Below are 12,332 nucleotides of genomic sequence, written 5' to 3'. Positions count from 1 at the left end.
CAGGATAAAGCATAAATGGTAATGAAGAGAAGAAACAGAGAGATCAACAACACCTTGCTGGAGAACATTTCTAAGAGGCAAGACTCTCCCTCAACAATTGCACCCCTGAAGCCTAGGGTTTGTGTTTTTAAGTGCTGCTCCTCAGTTCCACTCCAAAACATGCAGACAAGGCTCTACTCACCTCACGAAACCAGTTGAGCGCATAGAAGAGAAGTGAGCACAGAAATTCCCGTTCCTGCTTGGAAAGAGAGTCTATCTTCCCTTCAACTTCCAGATCAGTCAGGTACAGGGGGCAACCTGAGACAGGGTAGGTAGAGAACACCTTGGACTGTGTTTGCTACCTATGCTTTGCTTTTTGCATGGACAATGACTCTTCTGAAAGCCTGTATTCTCGATTCCAATGACTATTTGGAGTAAACACCATCAGTCACTTCCCAGAGAAAGTGATCGTCTCCCCTGCTTCCCTTCCACTTGTGGGCAACAGAGCATCTCAGCCTCCATCATAAACTACACAACTCTTCCCACAGCTGTGGGAAGGCTTTGCAGATCTGGGACAGGAACAAGTCAGCCAGAGGGGCTCTGTAAAAGATTTACTTTCCATACCTAATAAGGCATCAATCTCCTCCAGGCTTCCATTGTTTTGCTCTCCAGTGTAGAGCCTGAGCAATCGGAAAGAGGGTGATAGACATATTGGTGACACTACCCTGGGGAAAAGAAAAAAGAGAGAGAGAAATGAAGTGGGTCCTATGTTTTATATACCTCCAGAATGCTCATCACTTCTCTCTTGTGTCTTATGTCCTCCCCACGCCACCTTGCCTATACCTTCTTCTACTTTGCTTCTCAAGAGTCATAGCAACACAAAGCAGAAATGCATCATATGGTTAATAAATACATCGGTGATCATCAATTTTCTGGGAAAACTTAAGGGCAGAAAACCTGCTGTACTGAACAAAAATGGGGTCAGATTTATTTCAGGTAGAAATCAAAGTTGAATAGTTCTGGAGGAACTACAACAATTTGTGCAAAAGACAGCTGTGAGCAGTAGAGAAACCTCCCTGAATGTTTTCTAGCATGCTACTGCTCACATTGTAAGTGAGGAAAATTAACATTTTTTTTCCCATCGATATATATAAGGTAGCTATATTTCTTTTTACTTGGTATAAAGTAATCATGTATTTTTTAAGCACAAATACAATCTCAACAAAATCTTCTGACAATAAATTATGCAAGATATAAAGGTGATCGTTAGAAAAAAAAAAGCCTTTTATTATTTTTAACTTTGATGTCCCATTGTTTAATAAGATGTTTTATTTCCTGCATGCTTCCTGTTTCATTCTCTAAGGACAAAGCCTTTGTTTCTCATACAAATTTTACTTGTGGTGGCATGTTTGTGGTTTTGCTGTGAAGCAGAAGACCATGTTGTCAAAGTGCAACTGAAGGGTGAGAACCAATTGTGTACTCTTGACACACACTAACTACTTGCTGACTCCATTTGAGACTCAACGCTCAAAATATGAATTTTGCCCAAATGGATGGAGTTGCCTATCCATCTTGGTATGGCCTTCAATATCACAATAATGCTGGAAGAAAGAGCTATGATTCTCAGATGATAGATGGGAAACAAGGTAGATGCAATATGACTTACTCAATATCACCTAAACAGTCTGAGCCAGAACAGACTGCCAGTTCCCCAGCACGTGCTTATGCCTCTAGACCTATCTGACCCATGTCTAACAGCAAGGGAAGGAAAAGAACACTGGAAACCGGTAAATCTTATGTCCAGCTCCTAATCAAGCACTTGGGCACGCAGGGCTGGACACGAAATGAAAATACAATTCCTTTAAATGTAGAATGATTGCAAAGGTAAGCGCCACAGTACCTCTTACTTGGGTTATTCGTTCCATCAGTGACCCTGCCAAGCTCACTCTGTGACACCAAAGGTAAGAGGTTAATAGCAATTGCTCCCTGACTTTCATCTTCATCGAGATTATACAAGGACTTCACTGGGAACAAGAACGAACTGCAAGGAAAGGCAGACAAACTCAGTTACAAGGATCACCACGCTGACAAAGTTGTCAGTGACAGAAACGTTACAAATACTTAGCCTGTGCTCAGCATACCCGGTCACTGTGGGGCTGAGATCCACCACAAAGTCACTGGGAAAGTCCTCCACCAGACTCTTCCCAAACTCCTCCTATTAAGAAAGGAAAAACCTGCTCAACAAATGGGCTCAGCAAAGAAAGCTGCGACAGCAGCAGTGGAAAATGCAAAAGATAAGGCCAAGCAAAAACACCCTGGAACAATCACAGCAGTGAAACTACTGCCTGCAAGGAGAGCTAAAGCCTAACTTTAAAGAGACAGCCAGGAAACATTACCAAGCATGCACAATCAATTTCTTCCCTGCTCTTTCGACGTGGGCTCGTCTAACAGCTCCCCACTGCTGCAGAGAGGCAGAGCAGCTGGCTGGAAGGGCCATGGGAAGTTCTCTGTCCTGAGAACCCAAGGTCAGGACGAAATGGCTATAAAGTGCTGGCAACATTTTATTTCACATAATGTATCCCACATACTTCAGGTGCTTACATGGGTAGCAACAGTTAAGGGAGAAATAAGGCAACAGGTGTGACAGAGACTGGACAGACAATGAAAAGACCAAAAAATGTCTGCACAAATGTTGGAAGAACTGAGTCATCACTCTCGCTAGGAAAAGGGAGAAACTCTCCATCCTTCGCTTTTCCTCTGTGGAACCCTCAGCTGGATCTCATGAGAGCGGCTTTTCCAGCTCTAGGTGCAAGGCTGTTTAGGGTGACTGTCAGCAGCTCACAGTCCCCTGATCATCTTCCCCTGTTCTAAAACACAGTTCTGCTTCTCCACAAGCGCAAAGGTCTCTTTGTGGCACCACGAATGATCAATTCCACAACAGCTTTCATGCTCTCCTGAGCCCCAGAATGATTTCCTAGTCCCCTGGCTGGCACAGCGCACATGTAAAAACATCTCCAGCAAGAAGAAAGAGCATTGGCCTTCACAAACCTCTTCCTATTACCATAAATCTTCACTGTGGCTCCTACAAGTTCTCAGATATCAGACAGCCTTAGCTTTTTGTATTGAAATTGGCTTCCAGTCAAAGTTTAAGGTTCTTTCAAGTTCTACCTTTATCTATGGATTTCAAATGCCTACTCCGAAATGTCATTTCATTTCCTTTAAAAGGCTTCCCCTCCTCCTGCTGTTACATGAAAGTTCACATAAAGGAAGCTGTTAAAGCATAACGAGGAATTTGCCACAATCAAAACAACAACAAAAAAACAAGGAAACCACAAGAAAACAAAAACAAACAAAGGAAACCAGAAAGAGGTGAAAGGATTTTGTATCTCTTACAGGAACCTTAGGCATGCCTCAAACAAAAACAGTTCTCAGACTGGAGTGAAATCCTCAGAATGATTTTGTCCTGCTCATGTTTGAAAAACATCCTGCTTTTGAAGAATACATTTAAGTGATTAAATTAAAAAAACTCTGCAACATACCAGGAGCTGCAGGTCCAAATTTCCCTTCTGCTTCTCAATCAAATTGGCAAGTTCATCGTAGTAGAGTGCCAAGACTTCCGGTGTTTGCTCACAGCAGAAGCCTACAAGGTCCAGCAATGTAGAAAGCTGAAAGGAGAGAACAGTCTTCAGAATGTTTTTTTGTTGTTTTTTTTAAAGGACAACTCAAACTTTTACCTTAACTCCTTCTTGTTTTTACATTAATTTACTCTGAGGTATATCCAAAGATTCAGCTCTAGGTTAACAGCCCATGGTGACTGGTCTTACAGACATGCAGTTTTAAGAAAAAACATGGGTCTTTCACGGAGCTAAGACTGTTCCACCACGGAATAACACAAAAGAGATTGTCCTCTTTCTTTCTTTTTTTGTCTGAAATAATGTCTGGACAGAAGACTTTCACTAGATGACTGTACTACTGCTTGAATGCTTCTTAATACAGCCCTTCATTTCTCCAAAACCAATTTCAATAGATTTTGGCTCTGTAGTCGATACACAAGCCTCCGACGCCCAGTAAAGCTGACTGTCAGACACACATCCTGCTTTACCTAAGACTGCGTCTCCAGTCACATCTTCTTGCTGACCGTGTCCTCCCTCCCTCCCACACTGCCCCAGTATGCACCCATTCTTGGCACCCACCTGTCCATCACGCTCGAAGTTCGGCTCAGGTCTCTCCAATGAACCACCATCTCCTTCATTTCTGAAAGCAATTGATAACCTTGCATTTGTTGCACAACATTTAAGAGATGGCAAAATCCATCACACACGTTAACTCTCTCCAGAAAATGAAGAATTATGCATGGAAGAAGACATGCTTTGGACATTATTAGGAAAAGAGACCTGCTGCTGTTTGGCACCTTTGGGACAAGACTCAACAGCTTCTTCAGTGAAATGCTTTTTCTAACCTGAGACCTCTAGCCATCTCCTCTTCTGAAGGCCATGGAGCCTCTCCTTACATGAGCTGGACATTATGCCAGCTACTCAAATTCCTGCTGCTTATTTGCAGGGCTCAGAAGGGTAGTTTTTTCTCTGACAGAGGCTTTAGAGTCTGTCTTCTTCAATCAGTTTCTTAAGAAATCAGACAGGAAGTCAGTAAGGTACACAAAGACCCAATTACAAGGGTATTTCTCAAGTGGCAGCAGACAGATTTTCTCCAGGATCTTGGGTCAGAGTTGGAGAGGGAAGGAATTTCTCTGTAAGTCAAACAAACAACTTCCCTGGGGATTTAATCCTTTTTCTGAGGCACAAACCACGGTCCACCTGCTGGGGTCACCTGTGTGCATTTTACCTGGCAAATTCACTGCTACTGCAGGTTTCTTGATGCACTGTTGACCCCACTCTTCTGACTTTTTGCCTGTAGTCTGTATTTTAGGATTTTCTAAGCCTGTTCTTGAAATAACCATTTCAGCATCTCCTGCTTAGAGTTAAAGCAGTGCCTCAAATTAGCAAATCTGATGTCAGTGCTATGGGAGCAACCATAAGGAAGTCTGACAACTCAGGGCCCGCAGCTAAGACAGGCTTTTCTCTTCATGTAATAATCAGCAAAAGCATTCCATTAAGAAGTCATGCTTCCCAACACCACTCAAATATTTGTTTTCCAAGCCCTTTAATCTTTGTCACAGCTCTTATTGGGAGTTTGTCTCATTTATCAATGCTAATTATAAATTATTTATATAGTACATTAGAGATTGTCACACCAATGCCCAGCACAGCAGTAATTTTTCTTCTTTCTTCTCCTTTAGATTTCCCTGTATTCAAACAGTGCACATTAAGCTATTCAGCCTTAGTGCCAGATGCTGATCTGCAGTCAGTCCACCACAGCGTTTTCTTTTTTCCAAGCACTAGATCTTGCTGGTGCTAGTCAAGGCCTCCATGAATAAGCAGTAACAAGAAATTCAGGATGCCTTTAAGATTTGCAGCAGAGATTTAAACAGGTTGCAATGCCAAATGCCGCAATTTGCAGAAAAGATTTCAAAGTTATTGGATTTGACCAAGATGTGCATGAGCTAGAAGACAATTGCTCTCCCCCACCTTCTTTGTCCCACTCCAGGTTGTCTTAAAGCATGGTAAATTCACCTTTGTACATTTCTTCTCACCTTTTCAATGCCACACTGCCTATCATGGTAACAGCACCAATAATCCCCATTTGTTTGTGGTTGGGAACAGTGCTGGAGAGCCATTTCCTGATCACCATGTGCATATCATCCTAAAAAGACAGACACAGCCTATGTCACCACAGAGGTACTTATGTGCATCATTCAGCTCTATCAGCATCTTCACCTAATGTCATCTCCAAAGGCTGCACAGAAATGGTTTACTGGGATTACAGTGTCAGAGGAGGAACGTACAGCCTGTTATTTCCTTCATTATGAGCATACTGGTCAAAACTCCAGGTAAGGCTGCAAAAAGGATTAATAGTGATTTGCTTTGGCTTTGCTCTAGTTACTATACTGAACATGTCCAGATTTCATCTATAATTAATAGAAGAATACATATTGAAAAAAGAAAAAATAGATGGTCTTCACACACACATTGCAGCTGCATAGCTGCCCTCTGAAACACTGCCAGCTGCAGGAGGCTCAGGGATAGAGCAGTTCTTGGGGGAAGGTCCAAAGAGAGTTCGAGGAAACAGCACACCAGACACCTGGGATTGAGGCATTCCTCCAGCTGCCTCCCTTGTCCCCTGGGAAAGCACGCCTGCAGAGCTGTAAAGGCTTCTCTGCAGCAGCTCCATGACCACACAGCAGGTCTCAACACAGCATGCTCTATTTTAACAGTTGTGTCAAAGCAGCTGATCAACTGCACTTTCCCAAAACAGGCACAAACACCTTGGAAGAATTCTGGACTACTAATGATAGACTTAAGAGGTCTCCTGACAATGAAAGCACACAGCATCCCTGTTCTGACGAGGAGCACTCAAAGACTGGAACTGAGTATGTGAGACAACTCAGAAGCAGTTTCATAAAAGCAGCAAAGATCTCACAGGCCACCAGAAAATTTTATGCAACCAGAACAGCCCTGGTTGTCTTGATGCTTATTAACTGCCCATGCTGGTTCTGCAAAGGAGGGGTTTGGCCCATACAGAGATGCTCAGTATGCAAAAGCTGTAGTCTTGAGACAGAGGAGATGAAGACTTAAGGTGTAACTTATGCAAAGGACCAGTGCCAACAAGATCAAACTGGTAGCAGAGAAACAGGGAGTCCATGGCTATGCCATCTTTTCTTGACCTTCACTTGGCAAGATGCCTCTGGAATGACCTGTGCAGCACTGGTGCAAATGGGTACAAATTCAGACAGAGGTACCTGACATCACCACTGTTATACTGCAACGGAGTCATACAAGGTATCCTCTGTAAAACGAATACGAACTTAGACAGAAGAGGTTTCACAGAATTGTAGGGGTTGGAAGGGACCTCGAGAGATCATCGAGTCCAACCCCCCTGCCAAAGCAGGTTCTTAAAAGGTTTGATAGCTTCTTTTGTGCCTCTTGTATAAACACATGAGGTACGAACATTAACCACCTGAATTAAGAGGAGCGCCTTGGGGAAAGAAGCTGAACTGTGCTTTCTGAATGCTTCCAAATGAACGAGAAACAGGCTCCAAATTTACACTTCTGCACATCTTCAAGGTTCAGCTAGATAAAGCCACAGGCAACCTGACCTCATGCTGGCGACAGTCCCACTGGGAAGTTAGATCAGAGACTGACGTCAGTGCCCTTCCACCAACAATTCTACCAACTCTACCTTTCTTAGATATGAGAGAAGAGGGCATTTCCAGGAAAGATACAGCCTCTGTATTTCCTTGCTATCATTGCTATACAGGATAGGAAAGACTGGAGCCTCAACCTAGTCTGCAACAGGTTGTGGAGAATAGAGTCTTAAGCTGAAGGACATCTTGACACCAACTGCTTTTTATAAACGAGGCCACTATTTGTGCAATATAACCACTAGAATTTAGCCTAGCCAAAGGACCAAAGTACAGCTGAACTCCTTTTTGTTGTGTCCCTCCTTACCTGAATATAGCTTCCCTCCTGTCTCTGGCTGAATGCTAGTGTGCTGAGAATGTAGAAAAGCTTCCGGATCTGGCACGGATTCAGTTTCTGTGTAGAGTCTAAAATGGTCTGTAAGAGAGAAGCCACAAACCAGCTCAGATATGTCAAGAAGGCCTTTCCAGATTCCAGTCACAGGGAAGCAGATTAACTTTGCCATTTTTGTACAGATATGAAAAATCTACATTCAAATGAAATAAACATAACTGCAGAGCTATTGCTCTGGCCTTAAATATTACAGTCCACTCTATCAGAAGCTGCATGGGAAGAACAAGCTGGCTACTACAAGCATTTTGGGAATGCTCCAATCCCATTAGTGACAGCTGTTTTAGCTTCTATTACATATTTCTTCACAGTGTTCAAAGTATTTGACACAATGAACATGATTTTTTTTTTGCTAATATTTCCAACACAAGCACTGTAATAGCCAAGCCTTTAACAATTTAGGGGCAAGTTTTCTGTGCTGACTGGCATCCTCAGCTATTTCTTCTTCTAGTGCTTCGGTGAAAATAGTCAAGCCATTTTCCAGAGCAATGCTGGCTTTTCTAACACTGACAAGACATTTTGCTAACATTATTTTTCTCCTAGAACTGGTCAACCTCGAGCAGGATTTAGAACCAGGCGTTGAATTTGACAAGGATGACAGCAGGATTATGTAACTGCTTTTTGCCACCCCCAAGAAAATTCACCCAGTTTCAACATTAAAAAATAGCAATTAGGAGAGAAAATTTGTGCTAGGATCTGTATGTTCTCTCTGTGCAGGAGAGGCTCCAGCTCTGTGTGAAACATGCCAGGCATCTGCTGCTCTACAGATCTTTTTACAGGTAAATGGCTACTGTCTCAACCACCTATGTGGTGCATGTCAAACATGGCACGCTGCAGGTCCTTAGGGTCTAGCCAGAGCATTTATTAGTGCCTTTCACGTACAAGCTTTGGTAATGCATCGAAGATTGGCCCACAGAAACCATAATCTGCCACTAATCTGCCAGGACAAGAACATGCAAACAAGGTCAGGTGTGAGCAAGTGCTCCCCACCACACTTGGACACTCTCATCTGCGGTGATTTTAAGTTTAGGAACCCTGTAGTTTAGAGTCTCTGAAAGGTACGGGGTCTGTGCATTCCCCCACTACTTGTCCAAGGAAAGTATTGCCGTGTGCTTGTCTTGCTGTTTTGCTCTCCACTCAATCTCCCCAATTACTACCTCTGGAATTAGGCAACGGGGCAGGTCTGACCCCGCTTGTCGTTCTTCTGAGTCAAGAACCCACCTTGTTCCCTCCCCATTGAATGCTTTCTTCTTTTCAGTTTTAGGACATAAATCTTTTCCCATCCTTGCCAGGAGTTTTGTTTGTTCAAACTAATTCTGTCAGTCCACCAATGTGGCAGAAGAAGCAGTCCACAAATGAAACAGGTTTTTGCCAGGTATTTGGAAGAGCTGATGTTAACAAAGACAGACCCCCATATCATTTTTCTTCTGCAATGTATGTGTTCTCCATTTACAGGTAACTTTTTTTTTCTTTTTCTATCCCAACACAGATGTTCAAAGAAAAACAGTCCAATCTTTCAGCTCACCCTTCCATAACAGATTCCTTTTCATTCTGACCACTGCATTTCTCAGAACAGATAGCTTTACAAATATGGGTTGTTCCATTAAGGCTATTTCTGAGAAGTACTGACCTATTCTGGATTTGGGGTAAAGTACCGTAAGGGTCCTGAAATGTAGGATGCCCGCAGAAATAAACATACCTTCACAAAGGTGGCATAGCGCATCAGCAGGGATGTGTGCACAATCACCAAATCAGTGAGAACATCCAGAGCAATATCCAATTCTGCTTCGTTTCCACTGCACACGTGAGTCACCAAAGCACTCACAACCTCCTGAGGAAACACCCACCAGAGAAACCGCAATGAAATATCAGCAGAAAAATGTCTGTCCTGTTCTGCTCATATGAAATATATTGATCAAGTACAGATAGTAACCTTGAAACTCAACCATATTATTCCAAATCCCCTCTCACAGTTTGCTTTTTAATTCCCACTATCCACAATACAGGCTCTTTCAGCCTGAGTTTTATTCAGTTCTAAAAGCTTCCATGACTTCATAAAGCTTTTCTTCACCAATCTTTTCCTGCCTGCTTGCTAACATTCCTGCAGCTTCTTCTATTTGCTACTATCACATAAGATTAAGAAAAACCCATACAATTTTCATAGGCACACAGAATGTTGCACCTTACCCAGGAAGATATCACCTCTAATTACAGCATTTCCAGTGTCTCAACCCTCGTGACCAACAGCAGCTCAAAACAGATGTTTTTGTTTCAAAAATCTTTTTATTTGCCTTACTTCAGCTGGCTTCTAGACATGGGTCTCTCTCCAACCCAATCCGCTGTCTGGGGCTCTGGGTCTTTCCTATGTCACTAATTGTTAATACAGCCATCCTCTTTTGAAATTTGTAACATCTCAAAACATTACTAAACTCCCTAACTTGCTGCAAACAGCACTGCATGTCTTCACATTTCAAGTTTTTCTCAGTTGCTTATTTTTTAAATTTGCAATACCAAGTAATACAGGTGCAATGTTGGAAACAGCTCTAATTATAAATAAACTGTGCCAAAAAAGTGCAAATACATTCAAAAGCTCGTGCAGAGCTGTTTTCAGACCCCAAACTTTCTGATGTAAGCACGGGTGTCGTAACTCATAAACAAAGTCTGGCCTGCAATTATTTCCGAATATACAGGAGTCCAAGTTGGTCAGAGCTCTGAGGGGAAGCTGTGTAAACTTTTTCATCACAGTAAGTTCCCCAAGGAAACTGTTTCAATACGAACTAGAACAATGGCTTTTTTTAAATAGAAGAGGCTCAAAGTGATTAAATAAGATAGAAGAGAAATAAGGATTTATGAACAAATCTCCTCTGTGACTCTGAGGTCCAGCCTTGGCTTTCAGGCTACAGCTCAATCAACTTGTGTGCTTTCTGAATTGAAAAACAAACAAACAAACAAACAAACAACAACAAAAAACAACCAAAAGCACAGTCCCCTCTGCTCCACAAGTATTTTTCATTCTGTCACCTCTGAGGCCTGCCAGTTTGCTCCTGGCTCCTCTTAGGGCTTTCTGCGCTTAAGTCACTTGAGTAAGGCTCTGGTAGCTACAAGATCATCACAGTGATTTTTTACTGCAATGGTTTTCCATCTTCTGCTTGGCTTACTCTACAGCCTAGATCTCTCTCAAAGGCTTCAAACTGCCTCAAATCCCCTCCCCTCTGAAGGATCAGGGCATACGTTCCAGAACAAAGTGTGAACAAGCACAAATAAAACAAATGCTATCCATCACACTGTACCTGCTGGCAGTAAGAGTCAAAGACTGCAAAAGCTTGTTTGTACATGCAGCTGCCAAAGGAGACTATGGCTGGGTGTGCAGCGTGCAGAAATGTCTGAGCAAGTACTAGGATTGAAGGGAAGAAGTCTCTGATAACCTGAAAAACAGAAATACAGACATCTTTAGAGAGCAGTTTGCTGCTGCCGCCCATTTTCAACTCTCAGGTCTCTAAAGAGATGCTACAGCTCATTCCGAAAGCTTTGTCTAGTTTAATAAGTGCTTTCCTGCCTTCTCTTGCTGTCCTGTCTAGCACAAATGAGCAACAAGAGCAGATGAGGCACACCAAAATGGGTTTCTCCAACCTTCTCCACACAAAGAATTCACAGATTGGTTAAGCCAATCTGCAAAGCTGCAGAGTTCTCAGCAGTATACCCCTTATCAGTGACACCACAGAAGTCACTTTATAACTATACACCACTAAATAAAAGCCCCAGGACAGAAATGATACTGGCACCACTTTAACAGAAGGACTCTGCCACATCAAGATGTTCAGAATACACTAAGTTACCTTCTAAACTTAGATAAATCATTCAGAGCCCCTCTAAACAAGCTCTTATTTACAAATAAAGTGGAAGGATGTTAAACAAAAATTGAATTCAAGTCACTTATATTCAGAATAGATATTTTCACTTAAGGCATTAATATAGTTTAATTTATTTTAAATTCTCAACAGTGTTTTTCACCTGCTCCCCCATATCTACAAGAAGCACTGTGTCAGTTTTTAGTTTTCTCTTCACTTTTGCAGATCTGTTCTCAGTTTTTCAGATCCTTCAGATCTGAAAACTCTTCTCGATTTTTCAGATATTTTCAGTTTTCTCATAGTATTATCCAAACATATGCCTATATATGTATACACATATCTAGACCTAGAAAATATTGCACTCAAAAAACTGTGTATGTAAAGATAGGAACTTATAAAAGTACTGTGGGAGACAACAGCATGTCAGGAACATGCAGTAGAGATCTCGGGCTTAGACCACATAAAGGCTGAGAGGTTTTGCACCAAAATAAAGGAACTCTGATCTCTAAAATAACAAACAAAAACAGACCATTACAACAAAGGACATGTGCCTTGGAAGACTGATCGGTGACCAAAAGAAACCTCAGGAGTAAGCATACATAACGCAGTCCAGGGTTAAATCATCATCTGACAAGATATGTGAGGGATAAAGGAGTAAAGGTGTCCTGGTGCAGAATCAGCACTGACCATTGAATGATTCTGGAAGGCATTCTGCATCAGCTGCTCTGGCATGCAGCCCAGCCGAATTTTGCTCCTCAGTACCTTCTCAGCTTGCTTCCTGTTCTTGGTGTTGGTAGAATGGATTAGCAGCAAAACTATCAGATCCAGAACCTTTTTGAGGAAATAAGCACCGATCATC

At 42.3% G+C, this 12,332-nt stretch overlaps 1 protein-coding gene across 2 annotated transcripts in view; it reads right to left on the bottom strand.

Annotated features, from left to right (window-relative positions):
- Positions 1 to 12,332, bottom strand: part of FANCD2 (FA complementation group D2) — a 52,005-nt gene that overhangs the window by 22,924 nt on the left and 16,749 nt on the right. For both annotated transcript variants that reach the window (XM_013201828.3, XM_048053792.2), the window contains exons 15-25: positions 12,161 to 12,304; positions 10,916 to 11,050; positions 9,325 to 9,456; positions 7,545 to 7,652; positions 5,630 to 5,739; positions 4,173 to 4,233; positions 3,519 to 3,644; positions 2,121 to 2,194; positions 1,880 to 2,020; positions 604 to 704; positions 182 to 297 (exon numbers count right to left, since the gene is read on the bottom strand). In XM_013201828.3, the coding sequence (XP_013057282.3) occupies positions 182 to 297; positions 604 to 704; positions 1,880 to 2,020; positions 2,121 to 2,194; positions 3,519 to 3,644; positions 4,173 to 4,233; positions 5,630 to 5,739; positions 7,545 to 7,652; positions 9,325 to 9,456; positions 10,916 to 11,050; positions 12,161 to 12,304 (1,248 nt within the window). The remainder of the gene's footprint in view (positions 1 to 181; positions 298 to 603; positions 705 to 1,879; positions 2,021 to 2,120; positions 2,195 to 3,518; positions 3,645 to 4,172; positions 4,234 to 5,629; positions 5,740 to 7,544; positions 7,653 to 9,324; positions 9,457 to 10,915; positions 11,051 to 12,160; positions 12,305 to 12,332) is intronic.

This window comes from Anser cygnoides, chromosome 10 (genome assembly GCF_040182565.1).
Source record: "Anser cygnoides isolate HZ-2024a breed goose chromosome 10, Taihu_goose_T2T_genome, whole genome shotgun sequence".
Classification (NCBI taxonomy): Eukaryota; Metazoa; Chordata; class Aves; order Anseriformes; family Anatidae; genus Anser; species Anser cygnoides.
This window is presented reverse-complemented; position numbering and strand designations above follow the sequence as displayed.